The 23,559-nt window shown below is 43.3% G+C and overlaps 1 protein-coding gene across 4 annotated transcripts in view; it reads right to left on the bottom strand.

Annotated features, from left to right (window-relative positions):
* COL19A1 (collagen type XIX alpha 1 chain) overlaps positions 1 to 23,559 on the bottom strand; it is a 312,975-nt gene that overhangs the window by 17,914 nt on the left and 271,502 nt on the right. For all 4 annotated transcript variants that reach the window (XM_023625139.2, XM_070245772.1, XM_070245771.1 and 1 more), the window contains 7 exons: positions 18,899 to 18,943; positions 15,877 to 15,921; positions 15,711 to 15,773; positions 11,243 to 11,278; positions 11,077 to 11,121; positions 8,305 to 8,475; positions 6,544 to 6,610 (listed from right to left, as the gene is read on the bottom strand). In XM_023625139.2, the coding sequence (XP_023480907.2) occupies positions 6,544 to 6,610; positions 8,305 to 8,475; positions 11,077 to 11,121; positions 11,243 to 11,278; positions 15,711 to 15,773; positions 15,877 to 15,921; positions 18,899 to 18,943 (472 nt within the window). The remainder of the gene's footprint in view (positions 1 to 6,543; positions 6,611 to 8,304; positions 8,476 to 11,076; positions 11,122 to 11,242; positions 11,279 to 15,710; positions 15,774 to 15,876; positions 15,922 to 18,898; positions 18,944 to 23,559) is intronic.

Raw genomic sequence — 23,559 nt, 5'->3', positions numbered from 1 at the left:
AATAGAATATTCTTTTAAATAATTACATCTAGCTGTACATTATCTAGCTTCAAGATACACTCAGAAATAGTCATTTAGCATAAGGGTAATTACTTCTTCTGAACCCTGCTCTAATGGTCTGTAATTTAAAATAAAATGTTTCTGAGCCTCTAAATGATTTGTAAAGACCTGTATTCTTAATTGCCTTTCCTCTATTTTTAGGGATCTTTGGTCAATTAAACTGTTTTTGGCTATGCTTTCGAATGAGGCAGGAAATTGAAGAGTTCGATAGGAGCTTGCATAACCAAACACACACGTTCCGCCTGCCAAGGCAAACCCACAGCAGTCATTCTGACAAATAAGACCAACGGCTTGCCTTCTTTGGAGAATGGGCTCGTTAATATAATGCAGACATTAATATTAAAGTGATGAAAAACTATATCACACAGAGAAGGAAGGGACATTCAGATGTCATCTGGCCCATGTCCACCTTCTATTTCACAGATAGAATTTGTAAATATTTTCAAAGAGAGAAATTCATCTTTTTCTCCTAATGCCCATTCAAAGGCGTAATTGCCCTTTTTCTTGGTACAGCTTCAACTTATTTTCTTTTGTTAGCCCATTATGGAAACAGAGTCAGTAATGAGTGCTTCCTTTGGGAAATCAGTCATATATTTGATAGTATTGTTACCTCAGCCTTCAGGTTAAATAACCTTTACTCACAGGTTTGGTAATTTGTTTTGTAAATCACTTTTTGGTTCCACTATTCCAGGACTTTTCAAACCTCTATTAAATATGGAAGCCAAAATTAGATACAGTTCTCTCCCAAGGGGCAAAAATATAAGAATAATTTCCTTTTGTATCTTAATTACTTTCTAGTTCATTTTAACCGTCAACTCAACAGAATCATTTGGTGGATTCATATTCCTTTTGCGGTAATCGTGGCCCAAAGGTTCTTACTGCTCCCTTTATCTCTGGCTCAACCCTCTGCCAGCTTTGTAAGCATGTTGTTTTGAAATGTTATTGTGGGTACAGATGGTGGATTGAACACACGCGTGTGCTCTGACTCCCTCCTGAATCCGTGTAACACAACAGTAAGATAGCTTTAAAGGCATAACACCACAAGAATGGGCAGAATATGAAAGGAGGAAACAGAACACAGTTTGGGAGGCTGAGAACCAGATAGCCGAGCGACAGGTGACGTAACAGACTCAGGAAAGCCAACCCTACGCTAGAAGAGAAACAACCTGGTCCAAACCACAACATCCTGCAAAGTCTCAGAATTGCAGTACAAGTTACACTGGAAGTGGAGATGGAGGGGGGACCTGAAGTGAGAATTGGTTGAAAAAGTCATCTCGGGAATCCCTGTCTCTGTTCTATACAGCTAGCAGTGGCCCCACGCAAGCCCAGCGAAGCCTGCAGGTTTATTAGCTGAGAAGCGTAATTAGATCGTCTCTGCACTGGGGGCCCCGGACTCCACTGAGTCTCAGGCTTCCCTCTGAAAACAAGGAGAATAAACAAGCATTTACACGCTCGGAGCTGAGGCCAGGCCCTAGTCTCCTACTTCGCTCCCCAAATGCTGGCAGCCAGGCAGGAAATGGAAGTGTTTCCTCTGGGGAAATCTGGCCAAAATAAGAGGAAAGACTTAAAGACACTGAAACTGAGGGTCTTTCAAGTAAAAAGCACAGCTAGACCACCCGACAGTGAAGCTTACAGTTGGCAAGCCCCACCATTCACTCACAACCGCCCATCAGTTTTTAGCACCCACTCTTTTGTATCAGCAGACAGCCAAGGATTGTTGGCCCTGAGGAAATCCTATAAGTTGAACGACAGACCAAAACAAAGAAGCAGAACCAAGCAAACTGGAAGAAATGGAGACTGCACTGTGGAAAATATTTTGAAAAATTATATTTCTATCTTCAATACGTGTATTTATCAGATGATGTGTATATATACAAATATGTATACACATATATAAATATAAAGTAATATCTTAGTTGTAAAGATCCAAGTGAAAATATTGCAACCTTTAAACCAGAGAACAGGATGATACATATTCACACATGTTCACACACATGTCTATGAAACACATGTAGGAAAAATGGAGAAAACATAGGTAGAGGGGCTTTCCCAAACATTAGAAATCTGGAGGCAGAAATATTCTTCAGGGACACTTAGCCCTAACCTTCCTTCTCTCCCACAGTTGCAGGTTTGGTCTTGTTGGTTCCAAGTTTGTCTCAAGAACTGAGAGAGCCGGATGTGTGTCCACATTCCTGCACAGGTTGGTAAATTCCTCCTGCACGGTGATGTAATGCCGAGCATAGGAGGGTGATGTTATAGCAAGAATGAAGCTTCTCAGATCTGGCAAGATCCTAACTTGTGTGGGCAGCATCACTGGCAGCTGCAAAGCCCTCACAAAGCCAAAAGAAGCCAAGCTGAGACACATGGCATCTGTCCCCACTCTGTGTGGCCACCTTGCTTGCAAAAGGATTTGACCTGTTGGCCAATCAAATTAGGAATTTAATCTAACTTTAGATTGGGTGTATGCTTGTGCATTGCAATCCACCAGAAGCCCAGACTTGTGGTTGGTGGGAAAACACCTTCCTCACCATGGCTAGGTTTGGGATGGGGCATCAGGATGCTGACGGAGGGCTTGGGTGGCCTGGGGAATAGCCTCTGTGGGAGGTGCTGTATCAGTGGGGTCACCTGGGAATCCCCAAAGGGAGTTGGAAAGCTCCAGGAGGAGAGCCCAAGTTTTGGGTCCTGGTCCAGCTCTAACTAGAGGAGCCAGTGTGGACCCCTCGGGTGATAAAGTGGGGCAGGATCTCCTGAGGACCCCCTCGAGCCCCCGCTGGAAGTCCATGATGTGATGAGTGGAGACACCCGCTCCTGAGGCCGTGGATGTGCAGAGGTGAACGGCACAGAGACGAGCATCAGTTGCCGCTGACCCAGCTCTCCTGTGAAACGGCTGAGAAAAGGAGAAGCACGTGGGTGCAGCTCTTCACGGTGAGTGTTTCAACACATGGAATTTAACCTTTGCTTTTACAGAGAATGCTTTCTGAAAAGGAGAACTGTGACCTTGGCGCTCTAGGATTCGTGAAAATGGAGCTTTTCTTTTTTCTTTTTTGTAAATGGTGTTCAGAAGCCATGGAAAAGTGACTTGTAAATGGAAAATTGAATGGACTGAATTGGAATAATCTTGGGACAAATGGACTAAAGTGCTAAATACTAAATTCTGGCTATCAGGTACAATTTTGTTTGGGAAAAGACAGTCTTGCTGGACTGGTGCCAGCAGAGATAAAAGGAGAAGAGTATCAATTCGAAGTCTCAGACTCTAGAAACCTCAGGAAAAAAAATCTCCTTGTGGCTACTTTAGAATATTGCCTTGAGGTCAAGACATCTGTGTCTTCTGAGGGAGCACTGGCCACTCATCTGGACCTGGCCAGGCTGGAAGAGACGGAGAGAGGCAGTAGGAGAGATGGGGGTGCAACCAGAGGAGACCTGGGAGGACTCCGCACCCGCCAGCTTCCTGGCAGGCAGGGAGCAACTCCAAGAGGGAAAGTTGGGGCAGGAGTGCAGAAAGGGAGCTCACAGACTTAGAGGAGGTGCCAAGAAAGTACAAGCCACGGGGCCTGCCCCAAGACAGGTGGAGAGCACCCGATTCCTCAGGAGGCAGAGAGCCGTTCACGGAAAAACCACAGAATGGCCTGGGAGCGGGCAGCACGGAGCCTTCTGCAGGTGGAAGGAGCCAAGTTCTCCCTGCTGAATGCACAGGGCAGGCCACCAGGGCCATGCCTTCATCCAGTGTCCACTGGGCTTTCAAAATGAACACTTCCCATGTCTCAACACATCATATTTTTCTGATAGCGCTTGGTTCTATTTTCTGGTATTCTTAACCAGCCTTAAAAAGTTAGACTAATTAACTAGTGAACTATTTAATATACGTTTTTATCTAAAGTCTTTTAAGGAATTGAAGGTCAACATTAAGCTGCCTGAGATAAAAGATAATTGACCCTGGAGCCCATGGAAATTAAGAGATACAAGGGAATTTTAGATTGCAATTCAAAGACAGAAATTTGCTGGCATTTCCCTTTTGGTGATTGTGGTCTGTTAGGCTGTGGATGCTCTCTGAGGTCCTGGATGTCCTGTGTCCAGGGCTGGCTCCATGGACAGGCACCTGTGCAGTCACTCAGGGCCCCAGGCTCGGAAGGCCCTACGCTCCGTATAATGTTCTGCTGTGGCTGTTTCATAATTCGTGATCTTTTTTGAAGAAGGGCACCTGCATTTCCACTTTGCATTGAGTCCTGCAAATCAGCTGGCCCTGCCTCTGCCTCTATAGTCTTCAGTGGCTCCTGGAGAGCTCAAAGTGCCTTTTCCTTTTTCAGACACTTGGTGCTTGAGGCACACTTGTTGAGGGCGAATGTTTGTATTGCAAAGTGTGGAGCCTATTCCATGATGCTTGATTCAAAGGTCAAAAAACAAAAAGAAAAGGAGGTTTCTAAATTTAAGGGCAACATTAAAACTATAAAGAAAAGACTGATAGCTCAAAAAAAAGAGTGGAAAATTGTATTAATAAATTATCATGTCAGAGCGAATAAAGACACTTAGTAGACAGCAAGGTAAATTGAAATCAACACCATAAACTTTTATGAATTTTTAGAGAAACACCTTTTTCTATTTTATCACTGAAGTGCTAAAAGTCCCTGTGTCACTCTGCTCTACCTCCAGTGCTCATGTGAAATAAGATAATGTGCACTCAGGCACTGAGATTTGGGTCTCTAATACTAATTACTGCTTAAAACAATCAGAGCTTCTTGGAGAGCTGCTAATTCTGTGCTTGCGGTAGAAGGATTCACAATGAACTTGGGGTACCTTGTAACCTCACTCCTTGCAAAATTCAACAAAGTAGTAAAGAAGGACGCTCTGGGGGCTGGCCCCATGGCTGAGTGGTTAAGTTCGTGCGCTCCGCTGCAGGTGGCCCAGTATTTCATTGGTTTGAATCCTGGGCACGGACATGGCACTGCTCATCAAACCACGCTGAGGCGGCGTCCCACATGCCACAACTAGAAGGACCCACAACGAAGAATATACAACTATGTACCAGGGGGCTTTGGGGAGAAAAAGGAAAAATATAAAATCTTACAAAAAAAAAAAAAAAAAGAAGGACGCTCTGCAAAAGAAGGGAACCATGATAGCCAATGTGGATTTATTTTCTGAAGACAAATAATTCTCACTTTGTTCAGTTCATAGCTGAGGGGAGTGATCTTGATGCTAGCAAGTCGTTTGACAAAATCATGCGTTATCCTTGTGAACAGATAAAGAAAGGTAGAGTGGATTTGATGACAACTCTAAGGACTCAGAGCTCACTAAAACATTAGGTCAATAGACTCTTTACGGGGGGAGGAGGAACACAATGGCATTTAGAAAGGCCTACTCCTTCACTCTTGGCTCTTTTTGATTCAACATTTCGATCAATCATTAGAATGATGACATGCTTATAAAACTTGGAGATGACACAAAGTTAGGATGGTCAGCCAACTCGCCCTACAACACAACATTCCACAAGGTAGGGACAACATATGAATACGAATCACTTGAAATTTAGTAAGGAGAAACATAAAATCACACAGTTGGACTTTAAAAATAGACACAGTGTATAATGAAAAACACCTAATTTTACCAAGTTTATGTAAGGAAGATCCAAGGTGGTTAGTCAAGAATCAACAGAGTGAGATGGATGCTTTTCTAAAGGATGGAATGCCGTCTTTGGCTGCATGGTTGAGGTGTCTATATCGGGGTCAGAGAACTTTCTCTGAAAAGGGTCAGAGTAAGCATTTCTGGCTTTGCAGGCTGAGTGGTCCCTGTCACAGCTGCTTAGTCCTCTTCCCTTGCATGAAAGCAGCCAGAGAAAATGCAGAAAGGAATGAGTGTGACTGAGCTACAAAAAACTTTACTTATGGACACAAATTTGAATTTCAGATCATTTCACACGTCATGAAATATTCTTTTGACTTTAAAAAACCATTTAAAGATGTATCCTCTGCCCCCCAAAAAGTAAAAACCATTCTCAGCTTGTGGGCCATACAAAAACAGGTGGCGGGCGGATTTGGCCGGTGGGCCATAGTTTGCTGGCCCTGGTCTCGATCAAAAGACACTGTCCTCAGCCCTGGTCAAAGTACTCCTGGATGAATGAGGGTCACTGAACGATTTAGTATCTCTCAAGGGTGATGATGGGGGAGGAGCTGGATACACTGACTCCATGGAAGAGAAAGCCCCACGGATGCTGAAAGATACTCGAAGGGCTGTCGCGGGAATAGAGCAAGACCCTTGACCTGTGCTATTTAGCGGACCAGGAGGGACGAGAGGAAGCTACAAGGAGGCAGATTTAACTCAGCGTGGGAAGAATTTTCTACCCAACAGAGCTGCTCCATCATAAAATGGGTTGCCTCTCAAGGTTGCCGTGGCACAACCATCTTTTGAGCTTGCTGCTGAAGGAATTCTCCAACCTGCACAGGAGGTGGGAATCGGCGAAAAATTCAGAAATGTTTATCAAGCAAATCTAACCTTCAAAAATCCTTAGAACCTCTTGATTAATATACTTCTTTATTTCTTCAAATGAAACTGCATCAGCCTAAAGAAGGAGAAAAGAAATCTCTGTTAAAATGGAGCACAGCATGGATGAATCAAGAATAGAAATACCGGGTTGGGCTGCACCCCTGAACTTCCAGAGAGGTGCATCTATCAAGCAAAATGCTTTGGCAATTCAGTATATCAGGCAATAAATATCTTTTGTTCTGATCAAATTTGAGGAAGAAGCTGAAGTGCATAATTGCTGTAAAATCTATGGGCTGGAGTCATGGCCAGCGATATGAGCATGTTTCCTGGTCAGCGGAGAGACATGGCTTCACACGGTTAGGACAGACATTTCCTACGACTTCGTGCTCTGAAGTCATGGAATTTGAACAGTCTGATCATCATGTTAATATCCCAGGAACAATTTAACTTCTAACCAATCCCTGGACGCTGGTAAAGCCAACATCTAACTGAAATATCTTCAAAGGAAGAGGACTCCACGTGTGCTGGATTATTCTTTAAAACATTTTACGCATGGGATACAGCTTACTAAGCTTTACCTGTTTCATGGTAAAGTTTATTCTGTAACTTACACATCGCAAGCACATATGTTTAAAGCAATTTTTTTTTTTGATAGAAAATGCTGTGGGACATGGTAAAGGGAAGGAGGTGATGTTAGTTGAGATTTTAATCCCTTGACAAACAAATATGCATGAGTTTGACAAAGAACCTAACATTTGTAATAGTAATTTTTTACTATAGCACCTTGGTATTTGTAGAAGGGAGCGATTATTTTTCATGATGGTTAGGGTTTCAAAGTATTTTGTGACTCTTCTCTGTATGTGGTGGTTTCTAGCCAGGGGCACATGTGTGGCATTAACGACAACATGATGGGCTCAGAAAGGGAGGATTTCTGTAGGATGGAATATTTCCAAGAGTGCCCTATTTCAACATTTTATTTTCACTGTGTATGGGACAAATGAACTTAATTAATGCATCTAATACCAATCACTGACACAGCGCTAAGAGCTTGTTATACAGGCGTTATTCAAGCAGAGCTCAGGGAGAGCTGGTGAAAGTGAAGAAGTGTGAAGATTGTGGGAATGCCCAATTCGTCCCTACATCTGGCGTTGGCTGATTATCTGAGGACGGCATGCCCTTAGCTCCCCGACCTCACTCCAGGATGCCCTTCCTCACACGGACGTTTTCAGGTTAAGCTCTTCTGTGGAATGGTCATCCACCATGCCCCCTGAGGACAGTAATAAAGATACACCTTCCTTAACCAACACTCTTTCTTGGCCCAACTGGTTTCCTCTTCAAAGCACTACTCAGGGCAGACTTGCTCTGACATTCAATGAAACGGAGTTTTCCCATGAAACAGACACTGGTGTTTCCTGTGTTGGGTAAGGAGACATTACAGATAGTATTTAAAAACATGGCTTTGGAGTCCGTCAGACCTGGGTCTGACCCAGGAACTAACTGTCACCTGGGACAAGCCGGCTCTCAGTTTCTGCACCTGCAGCAGTAAGATGCAAAGGTTACCCATCCTCCCAGGTTAGTTGTGAGCACCCAGTGAGGGGAGGTATGTCAGGGCTTAGTGGAGGGTCTGAAATAAATGACAGCTGTTGCTACCCTCTCAGAGCCACTTTAGGTTCATCGTATTTATTTTGAAAGGATTACGATTGCTTTCATGGTAAAAGGGCTGTGTGTCAATACCAGCCAGGAGCTCCTGGAGCTCTCAGCGCCACTTACCAGAGAGCCGGGGGCACCTGGATCGCCGGGAGGGCCTTGGTGCCCGGGGGATCCCGTGGAGCCTTTGCTTCCTGGTGGCCCCACAGGCCCTATGGCCCCCTTCACGCCTGGAAGGCCTGGTTTTCCCCGTTCGCCTTGTGGGCCTCTGTCTCCTGGGATTCCCTGATCACCCTGTTAGGGAAAAAATTAATCATAAAGAATGATGTCTTCTAAAACCACATTAGCTGTGGGTGACAGCAAAGGCTGTGGATTCATACTGGCACCTACCAGCTGTGGGACCTTGGGTAAGTGAATTAAACTCTCTGTGCCCTAGCTTCCTCTCCATGAAGTGAGGATGTCAACAGTATCCACTAAGTAGAGGATGCTGAGAAATGAATAAGGTAACTCAAGAAAGGGCTCAGAACAACGCCTGGCACGCTGGAAGCACTCAACGAAAAGTCAGTTACGGTGTTAGCTGTACTCACTGCCAGTCTAGAATGACGACACTTTAGAAAGTGCACAGCAGCTGTCACTCCAGGCCCGGGTCTCCTTTGCAATGATAAAGCAAGATTGCCAAGAGGACTTTATCCCCGAGATTTTTCACTCAGGAAAACTTCAGGACGCTTGAAATTGCTCCTAAATCAGGTGCTTTTCTTTTTTTCTGCTTTATCCTGTATGTTGGACTTTATTAGACTCTGTGGGTTGGTTTCTGTGCTGTGTTTTATGTGTGGTGTGTGTGTATGCATGCACACACGCTGTGCCCTAAAGATACACAACTCAGGGAGGTGAGAAAGGAGAGCTGTGAAGAGGATCAAAGCAGGTAATTGGGGAGGAGAGTCGTCACTGTGGTCATTTGCTCAAGAACATAAATGAACTATGAGAGAATTCGTCGAGTAACGTGCCATAATAAATCAGGTGTAAGATTATATTAGATATGCCTGAATCTGATAAGAAGCTTCTTTAATGCTGATTTTATCCTGCAAGGTGTCTATTACTGTGTTTGTGCCTGAGAGGATAGGAGAGAGAGAGATCATGGGAGGGGTGTCAGTCATAGATACTTCAAATGTCCGGTTCCACAACTCCAGGAGGTAATGCTCACACCAAACAAGTGGCATGGTGCATTGAGGCTGCCCTGTACTTCACTGTATTATTCTTTTATTTGTGACTACTCAGCAAAAGGAGAAACTCTCCCTTGATTTAAAAATAATGAAAACGAAGAAACGATTTATGGAGATTTATTTGATCATGGAATGAAGAGTCTGTACAAAGAAGCCATGTAGAAAGAAGAAAAAAGCAGATGGATATAATTTCAGTGCTACTGTCTTAGTTATAAAAGTGATCTGCACACAAGTGTATCAACCCCGCTCACATGTGGAGAAATATCTCAGATGACTAAAATTTAAAAAAGGAAATAAAAGAAATATTAGCACACTTTGATACTCTGATCATGTGCAAAATAAACAACAGTCTTTAACATATGAAAATTATTTTATAATTTAGGCACAAGGATGTCCATTAAAATGATGTTTATTATTATGAAAATTGAAAAGAACCTAAATACTCAGAAAAGGGAGACTGGAAAGTGAAACAAGGTATCTGAAAGCAGTGGCATAACACAGCCACTAACAGGTAGATTGAGATCTATGTTACTGACATGGAAAGATGGTCATTATGTGTCGTTGGGCGAAAAAAGTTATTTACGGGACAGTATGAACCCATTTCTTGAAAAGCATGTATTCATTTGCAGTGATACATTAAACATATGTGTGTATTATGTATAAGAGTGAGAGAGATGGAAATATATCCAAATATCAAAAGTATTTATCTCTGTGTGGTGTGATAAGGTAGACTATTTTCTTTTTTTATTTAAATGATCTCTATTTTCATATTTACTTCAGTTATCATGGATTATTCCTGTAATAATAAGTAAAAATTAGCAAACTAAACACCAGTACACAAACACACATGTTCATGTGCACACACACATACCCCAGCAGCCCTTTCTAGAATTCCACGGAGTAAAAATGTTTAAGCAGCCTGTTGTAGTGGAATGGCTCTAATTCTAATAGAAAACGTTAAGTTTCCTTAAAGAAAATAATGGGAAGTTGCAATAATGATATCAACAACATGAACAATTCCAATAAAAGCGTCCACCATAAGCGGCATTGCTGGTACCTTCACATGTTCAGTCCCTCTTTCCATTTCTCTACCCCGCACACTACCCCCTTCCTCAGTTTAATATTCCACCGGGTCAAGGGTTCTCAACCAGGGCAGCTTTGCTCACCAAGACATATTTGTATATTTGTTGATGTCTAGAGACCTTTTTGGTTGTCACAATTGGAAGGAGGTGGTACTAGGGTATCAGTGGGTAGAGGCCAGGGATGCTGCTAAATATCCTACAATACACAGGACAGGCACCTACAAAGCATTATCTGCCCCCAAATATCAACAGTGCTGAGGTTGAGAAACTCTAAGTGAAAAGAACATGGGTGATAATTAGAGTAGGGATATGTGTCTGAGACAGGAGGGTGACAAAAGCTTTCCAAACTGGAATAGCAAAACACACTTAGCTGTGTATACAAGGCCAACCATACAGGTGTACCTGTCACATGACCTGCTTCTGGGCCCTTTAATTGTCATGTTTTATGCCTAGCAGAGACCTTGGATCACACACATCGTATCCATTTTATAGTGGGAGATTTGTAGGGTTCCACATACATAATTGTGCAACTGAAATGCTGGGACCATTGAACAGACAGACTGAAACAGCAACCACAATAGCAATATACGTACACGTTCTCCTTTGGGGCCTCTGTCTCCAGGCTTACCCATGATGCCCTGAAAAACAGATGTCAACACTAAAAACCACTGCTTGTCACCATTTCCCATCAACCTGATTGATAGTGTTCTGGGTGCGGTTTTGCACTGGAAGACTTATTTTAAGAGGTATTTTCCATACCTGGGCACCTGGTAATCCATCTTTTCCATTTATTCCCTATAAAGACAAAAATGATTAATATTTCTACTTCTGCATTAACGACAGAACAAAGGGGTGAAATTTTAAGGACTTAATCATATTTCTACTGAGATTTCGGTGAGGCAGTGCAGTGAAGTGGAAAACACCAGGCAGCCCTGAGTTCAAATTCTAACTTGGGCATTTACTAGCCCCGTTTACTTAACCTTAACAGCACCAGCTTCTTCATTTATAAAGTGAGGGTGAAACAATGGCCTTAAAAGTAAGGATTTAGTGAAATAACAGAAAATGCATAGCCCACTGTAAATAGTCACTAGGGTTATTTTCCTTACTTATTCTATTAGGTACATTCTGAGAAATGAGAAAGCGCCCCATGGTGCCAGGTGGCTGGTATATGGCATTTATTGTTACCTTCTAACATGTTTTCCAGCACAGAGTCATTCTCAGTAAATGGTCCCAGTTGCTGCTGGGGAAATTTCATAACATGGCCAGAGCATGGTCGTACTACGAAATAAACTGTCAGCTGGAGAACAATTGTTATTTTTCAGTTGGAAAATAGGAAAGGAAAGTAAGAAATCTGTGATCATGGTTTTTGAAAGTATTAAATAGTGGCTTTTTATTAGAAAACAGAAAGTTTCCTGCATGTTACAAGGCAGTTCTGGAGGTGGTAATAAAGCTTGGAGATTTATAAGCCCAGGAGAGCTATTGGCTGGGAGGTGTAAGACAGAAAACACCTGGAGCGAAATCGGACCCCGGAGTCCCAGGCAGATGTGTTTTTGAGATTTGATTTGAAGAGGGAGACCAAGAGGAGGAAAACAATTTTGTAGCCAGCAGGCAACTGCATGGATGTGCTCTCTGAAAAGCCCAGGAGACTCCGATTGTGCTGGAACGGACTCCAGGAGGATGGAACTGCTGACAACGCATGTTCTCACAGCTGTAAATTACACTGAAAACCGTCACAGCTGATAACCCAACCAAAGTCCCCCAGCATCTCTGAAACATCCTGGGAATTATAGAGAGAACTTTAACTAAGAACCTGTTACCTGAGGTGTACGGTTCAAAGAACTTATTACATCCAGAAACACAAGCAGAAAGATAAAGCTGATTAAGGAGAGGACGTGAAAGAACCAACTGTGTCACTTGAATAAAAGAAGACATATCGAGTGTAAAAAAGTAACTCACGTTTTTGGTAACAATATAAGAAAAGAAATAACCCTATAGTCTTTTTTTTTTTTTTTATCTCTAGTAATTCGCTAAAGACACGTGTGCTCTCTTTTGTGTATGAATGTGTTACTAACTTGCTTTCCGTAGGGGAGAACTGCTTTCAGAGATCTTTACAATAACCTGTACGTGTTTGCTCTTCTTCCCTCTCGTCTCACTTATCTGGAAGAACCTCACTCCTGGGTATAAACAACTTTCTGTGGACTGTACATCTGCATCTGAGCAGCTGACTGTGGTTGAAGAAAAGTCCTTGCTCACTGCTCCAACCTAACGTTCCACGGTAGACCGCAAGCAGCCCTCTGCACCACCAGCCACTGTCCTGTGTCTCCTTCTCTCTGAAAGTACTCTTGCACCTGTTTTCCCGTCTCCTCAAACCTCCAGCATCAGCACCCCACTCCTCACGCTCAGCTGATGACTTTGATTCTTCTTTCACTGAGAAAATGAACAGGAGAGAACCACCGCACCTTGCCTCCACCGGGTCAACCAAGCCACACACGCTTGCACTCCGACTTCCGCCTCCCTCCCTCTTGTTAGGAAGGAAGAACTGCCCTGCTGCTCGTTAGAACCAAGTTCCACTGCGAGTGGAATACCAGGCTTCCCTCCTTCCTCAAACTTATAGCTTCTTTCTTGTACTATCAAAATTTCCCCTCTCAATTGGATCCTTCTTCTCAAGATACTAACATGCTGTAATCTCTCCCACTGAAGACCTCCGCATTTCTCAATCCAGTGGGGAATCACCAGCTCCCATGTTATTTATCTGTTTCTCACTCCTTTCTCTTAAAACACTTAGTTCCTTGACATCTGGAAACCTCATTGACCTGATTTTCATCGTATTCCATTGGCTGCACCTTCTCTGTCTTGTTGCTGGGTCTTCTTCCTAACAGTTCAAGTGCTCTCCTCCCTTTCTTATCCACAGTGACTCCATCTCATCCAGGTTCTGGCTTAAATACCCAAACCATCCTCTCCAGTCCTGGCCCCTGCATTAATTTCAGACGCTTGTCCCCTGCTTACTTGACATTTCCACTTGCATATTTACTAGAGCTTCAAGATGAACATGTCCAAAACAGAGAACTCTTGGTTTCCCCTCCCCAGCCCACCTATCTCCAGTCTTTCCCATCTCACCAAAAGCACCACTCACGCATAATTGCTCAGAACCCAAATCCCAGCTTTGATTTGTCTCTCCCTCACACTCCACATCTGCTCCATCGGCAGGTCTTGTTGGATGTCCCTTCAACATGCATCCTAAATTCTCCTATTCTCATGGCCTCCCTGCTCCCACCACCATCTCCTCTCCTGGGGGTTGTGGCGGTGCCTCCTCACTGTTCTGTCTGCTTTCACCCTGTGCGCCACGGTCTGCTCTCCACACAACAGGAAGGCTGATCCTTTAAAGTGCAGTCCAGCCCTTCTCCTTCCCCGCTACAAACGCCCCAATGGATTTCCATCAGGCTTCAAATGACATCCAAACTCTGTTCACAGCTCAGAAGTTCCTCGTGCCTGGCCACTGCCGACCTCCCCCTCACCATCCTTCCCCTCTTCTTTAGCTTAGTTCATTCTTTCTTGACTTCATGCCTTTTGCTGTTCCTACAACACACCAGGCTCTAGAGCCATTTCCTTTTCTTGAAACAAGAAACCCTGACCTCCTCATCACTTGATCTCTCACTTCATGCAGGATTTGCTCAAATGGCATGCCCTTTTTGATGGCCTTATTTATTTATTTATTTATTTATTTATGTGAGGAAGATTGGCCCTGGGCTAACATGTGCTGCTGTTGCCAATCTTCCTTCTTTTGCTTGAGGAAGATTGTCACTGAGCTAATATCTGTGCCAATCTTCCTCTATTTTATGTGGGATGTCTCCACAGTGTGGCTTGATGAGTGGTGCTAGGTCTGCACCCGGGATCCAAACCTATGAACCCCCAGCCGTGAAGCAGAGAGCACAAACTTAACAACTAAGCCACCGGGCCGGCCCTTGATGGCCCTATTTAAGTGCTATCTAGACTTTACCCTGCTCAGATCTTCTTCTACCTGAAATTGTGTGTTTGTTTGTTGTCTGTGTCCCTACACTAGAATGTAAACCCTAGGAGTTGCTGGGACCCAGAACAGTGCCTGGCAGGTAGTAGGTACTGAGAAATACTTGGTGAATGAACACGTTCCTTTTTGCATAATGCCCTGGGAGCCCAATGGCGAGCAGTTACCAGGTGGCTTACAGGGGCTGGGAATGGGGCGTTGGTAAGAGGAGGTAAAGGGGAGGAAGCGGATGAAACCAGTATTCACCGAGCACCTCCCAGGGCCAGGCCCTGGAGATGCTCACCATATGGCTTATTACTTAAGTGACTCACAATACGCTTTGAGTCATAATCCAAAGCCAGGTCTTTCTGACTCCTAAAGTGCAGATCTTTCCCATTTTCTCAGTTGCCTTCTCTGGGGGGATGGCAGCCAGGGAATACACTGACCCTGAAGGTTTCACAGAGACACTAACCAGCCGCGCGAACTCCGTGTTGCTCGTTCACTTGCAGCCCCGTTCTCCTCATAGCACTGCCTTCCCCCACACACACAGTAAATACACAAGCCAAGGGAGCAGTGACCCTCTATAAAGAATAAACCTGAGACTGGGGCATGTCTTCTTCATCTTTGTAGCCCCTCCCCCAGGGCCCAGCACATCCTTGGCAAACAGCAGGGACCAGACGAACAGGTGCCAAATCTAACTGAATTAGTAGGAATGATTGTTACAACATCACATCAATACAATGTATCAGTAGCCAAGAGCTCTTTCAGGACCCAGGGGATAATATATTCGGCAGCAGCAATTTATGAAGGTGTCAGAACAAGGCTCACAGATAAAGAAGGGAATCTGAGACAAAAGCTTTTGCTTTAGTTTTTAGCTTAACACCAAGCGTTATATCTGTGAGTCTTCAGCTTCTTTACATTTTAGGAGGTGATAGGCCATTATATTTTTTAACTCCAGTGAGAACATTAGACTTAAGAAATAATGAGTCTAATTTCCTGATACTTAAAACAAAAAAAATCTCACCTTTCTCACCACTGTTTAAGACATAAAGATCCCTCACAGACATTCAGTGAGAAGCATACCCCAAAAAATCGATTTGCAGAATCTGCTCCTACTTGCTTGGAAACTACTTATTCAAATCTCAGATTTTCTGAGGAGATAAGGGAAGAGATAATACTTAGAATACTTCTCAAACTGGCAAATTTTAAATGGTAAAAAGTACTTACTGGCTTTCCTGAGGGTCCTTCTGGTCCAGGGAAACCTACATCTCCAACAGGTCCTCTCTCACCCTGTAGACACAGCCACAGACAAACATTAAGTGCCAAGAAAATCTTCAAAACTGCACACGGTACAACACAAGTACAACTGTTATGTAAGTAACTGGCAACTCACCGGTTCCCCTGGAGCTCCTGGGGGCCCGGGGGTTCCAGGTTTTCCCTGGGAAGTGAAATCAAGGAGAAATATTAGGAGTCTAATTACTGAATGATGCCACATGCTCCTCCCTCCCCCCTACCCACCCCGTGAGTTTATTGTGCTCCCAGGGCTGTCTCTCTACACTGAAATGACCTTCCTAATGGGACAGAGTCCAGGGGACCCATACTTGATTCTGCGGCTCTGAGGTGCAGACTGGAGTGCTGTTCTCTGAAGGCACATATGCGTGTGTGGTGGGGGTGGGAGGGGAGGACAATAGTTTTGAAAATGTGAAACAATGTATCCTCATTTCTGGAAGTCCCTCTTGTGCCCATTGGCACCTCTTCTTTAGTTTGGGGGGTGGGAGGGCACAGGGGGTCAAAGAGGTCCTGCCTAGACTTGGAGTTTCATAAGAGGGTTTTTATGTTCATAGTAAGATAGGCTGAAAAAAGTTTGTTTGATTTGAAAAGCAGTGTTTTGTTGAAAGGGAGAGGACAAGGTTGACCTGTTCCAATACACATCAATAGATGTGTCCTTGAGGACTGACCACAGGGAAATCCCGGGGTCAAGAGACCACAGGGAGGGACAAGAGAGGAAGATGGACCAGCAGAGACTGCAGGTGGGGAAGCGCTGAAGGTTCCAGACCAGGCTGAGAGACATTGCCTTTGAGAAGGAACCACCTCCTATTCCCCGGACCTCACATGGTGGGGAAGACAAGCCACATGGGGTAGGTTGGGGCTGAGATCAGAGAAACCCCAGGGGGTTGCCAGGGAAGCTGAAAAGGAAGAGCTTCTTCCCACTTGCTGTTCAGAATTCTGGGAGGAGCCTCCCTCACAGGATCAGATATGGTGAGCGGAGACCCAGGCGGACACGGGCCTGAGAGGGCTCCCTGGCTCCCTGGCTGCCTGCAGGTGCGAGAGGGAGCTCCTGAGGCTCCTGTGTGCCTGAGGTGGGGGGTGTGCTGGAGCTGAGAGGGCAATGTCCACAGGGTCTTGGTTGGGGGCCACAGGGGTGCAGAGTGCCTGGGCCCTGAGATCTGAGACGAAGGATCAGGACACTGACAGCAGGTAGCAGCAATCCCACAAGTCAGGTAGAAGCAGGAGAAGCTAGGGGAGGAGGCTGACCAGAGGCCCCGCCCACTGCCAGCCCTTACAGACTCCTCTAGACCCCACGCCATCCTGGGAGGAAGGGAGAGAAAGAAGCCCTGGAGAACCCTGGAGGGCCTGCATATACTGGAGAGGGATAGATTGCCGAGGGAGAGCACGATGGGGTCCCTTTGGTACTCAGCAGAGTGACCACGATGCACCTGAGCAGGAGGGGCTCAACCCTGTTGCAACCAGAACAACCATCTTAAATTTTTTATTGTGGTAAAATACACATAACATAAATCTACCATTTTTGCCATTTTTAAGTGTACAATTCAGTGGCATTAAACACATTCACACTGTTGTGTAACCATCACCACTGTTTTGAAAATCTTTTAACTATTTTACTTTCTGAGCCAGAGTAAGGTCCAGTTATAAAAAATTAAGCTGCATTTTCAATTACACAGTTACATGTTGGCAGTGTGCAACATTTTTACCCCTTCTCTATTTCTGTAATGTCAGCTAATCCTCTTAATTATGAGATAGGAAAACTGCATTTTAGGCAAATGTATCAGCTCTTAGACATCCAAATAGGTGGCAGGCAAGCCCCTTATTCCAATCACGCTGCATCCTTCAAAAATGTCTTCGGAATTCTTCATTTGGATTGCCTTTTAACCTATCATCTTTTAAATACTTTGATGGTTGCCAATATTTTTTCTTCGAAAGTACACTTAATTTAGGGCAATAGCCAAAAGTAATGTGTAGTCACTCCTGGGTGAATACAGTGGGAATTACGCTTCATTATATGACATGGAAACAAAAACAGGGTTTGAGTATTGGGCGGCCGGTTGTACCGGGACTCAGGGCAATTCTGGAAACAGAGTTGCAAATATGTTTGGAAGAAGGGTAGTAAGTGAGGGAAAGGGAGGAAGGGAATTAACTGTGAGCCAACTTCCAAGAGGGATACTTTCTTGTATAAAAAATTCTGAAGCGCTTGCTAAAGAAAATATTTTCTTGTTACCTTTAAAATAATACTAATATTTAACTTGAGCTAGAGTAGCTAAATAAAGGGATCTCATCCGCTATAAAGAATGGTTTCTATGGACTACGGATGGGTGTTTATTTTTTGTTATTAGATTCAGCAACTGAACAGAGTGAAGTAGAGCGGCTACTGGCCTTTTCAGGGATGGGGCTGGTGGGGGGTGGCAGGTGGCTCTGGCTGGTGCTGGGTGTCAGTAGATGTCAGTGGGTAATGGGTGGTGACGGTAGGCTCCTTTCTTATATTTCTCACGTTCCTGTGATTCAAGCAGGTGGTTTCTATCGACTCTCCTATCCTGGGCCTACCCTGCAGGGGCACCCAGCAAGAGGATAAATGGGCTGGTATTCGTAAAGCATGGCCACAAAATTTTAATTAGAGCATCATGAATGAATTTCAGAACGATCCCTCAGGCTCAGAGAAATGATTTCAACCTTTCCTGGAGCACTTCCTATTCATCTGAAAAGACCTCGATGAGATTAAAGCATTTGACACAAGAGAGCAACAAAAATGATTGCGAGGCTTGGAGGGCTAGTTTACGAGGAGACATTAGCAGCGATAAAGCTCTGCTAATAGCACGGGGCTGAGGGAGAACTCAGGCCGACTGCGGCCTCATACAAAGAACCTGAAGTACAAGCCTGACGGTGAGAACTTTGTGTCTTGAGGATTGAGAAACCTTGAAATATGACAAGAATAGAGAAACAAAACAAGCTTTTCAAAGCTGTGCTCGTATATCAGTGCATCGTCACAAGCACCGCTTCCCAGGTAAGTGGGGGGTCTCAGGAGCCGAACGCCTCAGGAGTCACAGTGTGCTCCCCACGCGGGTTTACTGGGGAGACAGAAGCGTTTACCTGCAAAGTAACGTGAGATAAAACGGACTCACCGATATCCCGGCTATTCCTGGGGGCCCTGCTGGGCCTCGGTCTCCCTGTTGGGATTTAAAAAACATTGCTACTTATAATGATATCTATAAAATCTTTACCTATAAAATTAATGCTCAAATAATCATTTGGATTTGGTAAAGTTTTTCTTTGGAATTAATAAGCATTATCAATATCAGCTGGTGTGAAGCTAGAGGGTAGATAGGGAAATAATAAAATGAGCAGCCATTTGAACCTGTTTACAGCTTTCTTCATAAAACTAAAGCAATCTTAATGAAAACAAGAATTCATGTTATCATTTCTGTGACCTATTTTTAACAGGACTCCATACATACCTATAGCTAAAATTAGTCAATGTTTTTATTACACATATTCAGAAGTAATTCATTACCAGCACTACAAAGACTAAGCACGTTGAATGTCTTCTGACAAGCTTTTCCTGTAGTTGTCTCATTGGATGTGCTGCTAGAAAACAGTGATTTAGAACAAGGGACTTCACAGTTCTCCTCGGGAGGCCCAACAGAAGATCCCTGGAATTGCTCTGAATGGTAGAGTGACTCAACTCTTTCCAAAAGCAATATGGTGTTTTCAGCCAAAGCTGACAATGCTAAAAATACTCATGATCATATACAGGACAATAAAATGGCACTTTTTGTGGAGCAGAACCTGCATTAAAAAACTTCATGACTTCACTCAGGGACGTAAAAGAAGACTTGATTAAATGGAGAGAACGTTTCATTCTTGGAGGGTGAGGCAATGTTGTAAAAGTGTCATTGCTACCCAAACTAATTCATAAATTTAGTGCGATTCTTACGAAATTGCAGCTTGATCAAAGATATTACATTTCACCTAGGATAATAAATAAATGAAAGGATAAAAGAAAAAAATTAAAAGAAGGATAATAAAGGGATTAGCAATACCAATATTTAACTATGTAATAAAGCTATAACAATGAGAATAATGGAATATTGGCAGACGGTTAAGCAGTACATCAGTGCTATATGACGGAAACCTCCGAAACAGACCAACACTTATAATAGGGTTTTAGTAAAGAAAAGGGTATATTATTCAACAAATAGTGCTAATAATTGAATAATTTCTTTGAAAAAAATTTGATTCCTCCTTATATTATACTCCATGTAAATTCCATATAGATTAAGTAAAAAATAAAGTATGAAGCATAAAAGAACCAGAAGAAAATATGTGACTCTCTGATTCTGATTGAGAATAAGAATAAAAGTCATTTAGTGCATAAAAGCAAAACAGGAAATGATAAAGAGAAATAGTTTTATATTTGACTACATTAAATTTATATTTACATATACAGTAAGATTAACATAAAATGAAAGGCAAAGACCAAGTAGGACAAAAACGCCAACATATAAGATAGAAGGAATGTCTTTAATATAGAAAGCAAATTTACAGTCAAATAGAAAAAGAACTAATAGAAAAGTGGGCGAATGATTTAAACAGGTAATTCTTGTCAGTTTCACTCTGCTCCTTTTAAATTAGGAGATTTTTACCCTTGAAATGAATAACAGGAACTTTTTATTCAATGGAAAATTTGCATATCTGATAAAGATGGACGTTAAGAGGCCTTCTCTCTGACAAGACAATCCTTCCAACGTTCGGGTCTCTCAGTTCTTCGGACTACTCTCCTCTGGTGATCAGCCACCTATTTCCATAGTTATACCTGAGACCTTGTCAATAACAGTGACTGCATCCTCTCCATAATCTCGTGCATTCCAGCCCTGGACCACTATCTTCCCTGTTCTAACTCACTTCATTGAGTACCTTGGACTCCCCAAAACTTTTCTGCCACCAAGACCTCCAGCCCATTGATGCTACAAATTTTTCATTATCCTTCCCTCCCTGGATGGCCTCTCTCCCTTGCTTAATGAGTTTAACTCCCACGGTCAGTGGTTGTAATGACTCCCTTGTGTACACATGCCACTGACTCTCTTGCCCCATTCTTGCTTCTAGCACTCACTTGTCGAAATGGGAACCTTGCTTAAACTAACTCACCTCCTATTCTGTGCCTTTACCTGTCTGAACATGGCTGGAGAAGATCTCGCTGACTGGTCTCACTTCTTGACCATGAACCTCAAGCAGGCCCCTAGGCCTCACACTCTGTGGTCCCTGGAGGGGTCCTCTCTCCTAGAAGTCCTTCTCCTTAAATTCCTAGCCTCTTCTCCCCACCTCACTCTCAAATGATGGCCTTGCTTCCTCCATCTCTGAGAAGATTTAAGCGACCAGAAAAGAACTTCTATAGACTGTAACCAATTACTCTTCCCACATATCAGCCTCTGCACCCATCTTCTGTTTTCCCACTTGTTACCATAGATAGATCCAGGCTCCTCTCTGAAGCCAAACCCTCCGTTTATGCACTAGGTCCCCTTCCCTCTGAGCTTCTTAAGGACATCACTCCAGCAATTCTCCCCTCTCCTCCTATATCATCATTCCCCTTCCCCTTTCTACTGGATTATTCCTTTAGCATACACACATTCTGATATTTCTATGGTCTTAAAATCCACTTTAACTAGGCTTCCTACTTCCTCCAGCAGCCACTGGCCCATTTCTTTGCTTTCCTTTGCAGCAAAACTCCTTGAGCATTATTTATACTGTATTTGCTGTCTCTAATTTTTTTTTCTCATTCTCTCTTAAACCCATTCAAGTCTAGCAGTTGCTCCTACCAATATAGTGAAATTGTAATAATTTATTTGGTGATAGCTGACCTCTATATTGCTAAATCCACTGGTCAATACTTGGCCATCCTACTTGACCCCATCCCCATCATACTTGACCTATTTGCAGTGTTTGAGACAGGTGATCACTCTCTTCTCCCTGACATATTATCTTCACCTGTCTTCCAGGACACCAAGTTTTCCTCCTACCTCCCTGGTCACTTCACCTGTCTCCCTTGCTCTTTCCTCCTTTTCTTCCTGATCTCTGAATGTTGGAGGGCCTCAGGGCTCAGTCCTTGATCTTCTTCTCTTTTTCAAAAATCTACTGTCACTCTCTGGGTGACCTTATTCAGTCTCCTGACTTTAAGACAACATCTATATTTTTATGACAACCAAATTTACATCTCCACTTAGATTCCTTTTTCAAACTCGACACAGACTGCCTATGCAATATGTCCACTTTGTTGTCTAACAGATACTTCCAAATTTCACCTCACGTCCAAAAATAACTCCTGATCATCCTCACCCTAAATAGGCTCTGCCTATAGCTTTCCTCATTTCAGTTGATGACCACCCCATTATGCCAGTTGCTCAGGTCAAACAACTTGGTGTCACCCTTGACTTTATTCTCTCATACCCACATCCAACCATTCAGAAAATCCTATTGGGAACTAGGAGTTGTTGACTATATCTGATAAGGGGCTAATATCCAAAATATACAAAGAACTCATAAAACTCAATAGCAAAAACCAAGCCATCTGATTAAAAAATGGACAGAAGATCTGAATAGACATTTTTCCCAAGAAGACATACAGATGGCCAACAGCTACGTGAAAAGATGCTCAACATCATTAATCATCAGGGAAATGCAAATCAAAACCACAATAAGATCACCCCACACCTGTTAGGATGGCTATTGTAAAAAATAGAAGAAATAACAAGTGTTGGTGAGGATATGGAGGAAGGAGAACCCTGGTACACTGTTTGTGGGAATGTTAATTGGTATAGCCACTATGGAAGACAGCAGGAAGATTCCTCAAAAAATTAAAAATAGAACATCTGTATGATCTAGCAATCCCAATTCTGGGTATTTATCTGAAGAAAACAAAAACACTAACTCCAAAAGATACATGTACTTCCATGTTTACTGCAGCATTATTCACAATAGACAAGATATGGAAACAACGTAAATGTCCATTGATGAATGAATGGATAAAGAAATTGCGGTAAACATAGATACAATGGAATATTATTCTGCCACAAAAAAGAATGAAAGCTTGCCATTTGTGACAATATAGATGGAACTTGAGGGAATTATGCTGAATGAAATAAGTCGGAGAAAAAACAAATACCATATGATCTCTCTTACAAGTGGAATCTAAAAAAAGGAAAAAACCAAGCTCACAGATACAGAGAACATATTGGTGGTTGCTAGAGGTTGGGGGAGCAGGGGAAAAGCAGGGGGTAGAGAGATGGGTGAACTTTTTTTTTATTAGTTTAAATTTTTAAAAATGGACATAATGCTAATAAGAAGTGGTGGTCACCCCAACTGTGAGAGTTGTAACAGGATTGGTGAGAAGTCGCCGACCTCTAGATAGATCGAGCAGGTGAGATCCAGGGGAAGGTAACGATTAAGCTCAGGTGGGTGGTAGAGGAAAAGGAAAGTGAGGATTGTTACCTAGTGTTCTGAACTGACATACAAGGTCAGCAGTGATAGTCGTCAAAGATAGGGAACAACTGAATACGTAAAACAAGCTGTAATAAAGTGTGGGTAGGGAGGTGGAAGGTGAGGAGCTTGGACAACTACACTCTGAGGCATAAGTGGTCTGTTCAGGGGAAACACCCGAGCAGCTTAGTGAACACAGGTCTAGAATTCAAGGGTGAAATCTCAGCTAGAGATAGACATCTGGGACTCATCAGCATGAGATCATCACTGAAGCCACTCCCTGGAGAGAACACAGGGTGAGAAAGAAGGAGAA

Source organism: Equus caballus, chromosome 20 (genome assembly GCF_041296265.1).
Source record: "Equus caballus isolate H_3958 breed thoroughbred chromosome 20, TB-T2T, whole genome shotgun sequence".
NCBI lineage: Eukaryota > Metazoa > Chordata > Mammalia > Perissodactyla > Equidae > Equus > Equus caballus.
This window is presented reverse-complemented; position numbering and strand designations above follow the sequence as displayed.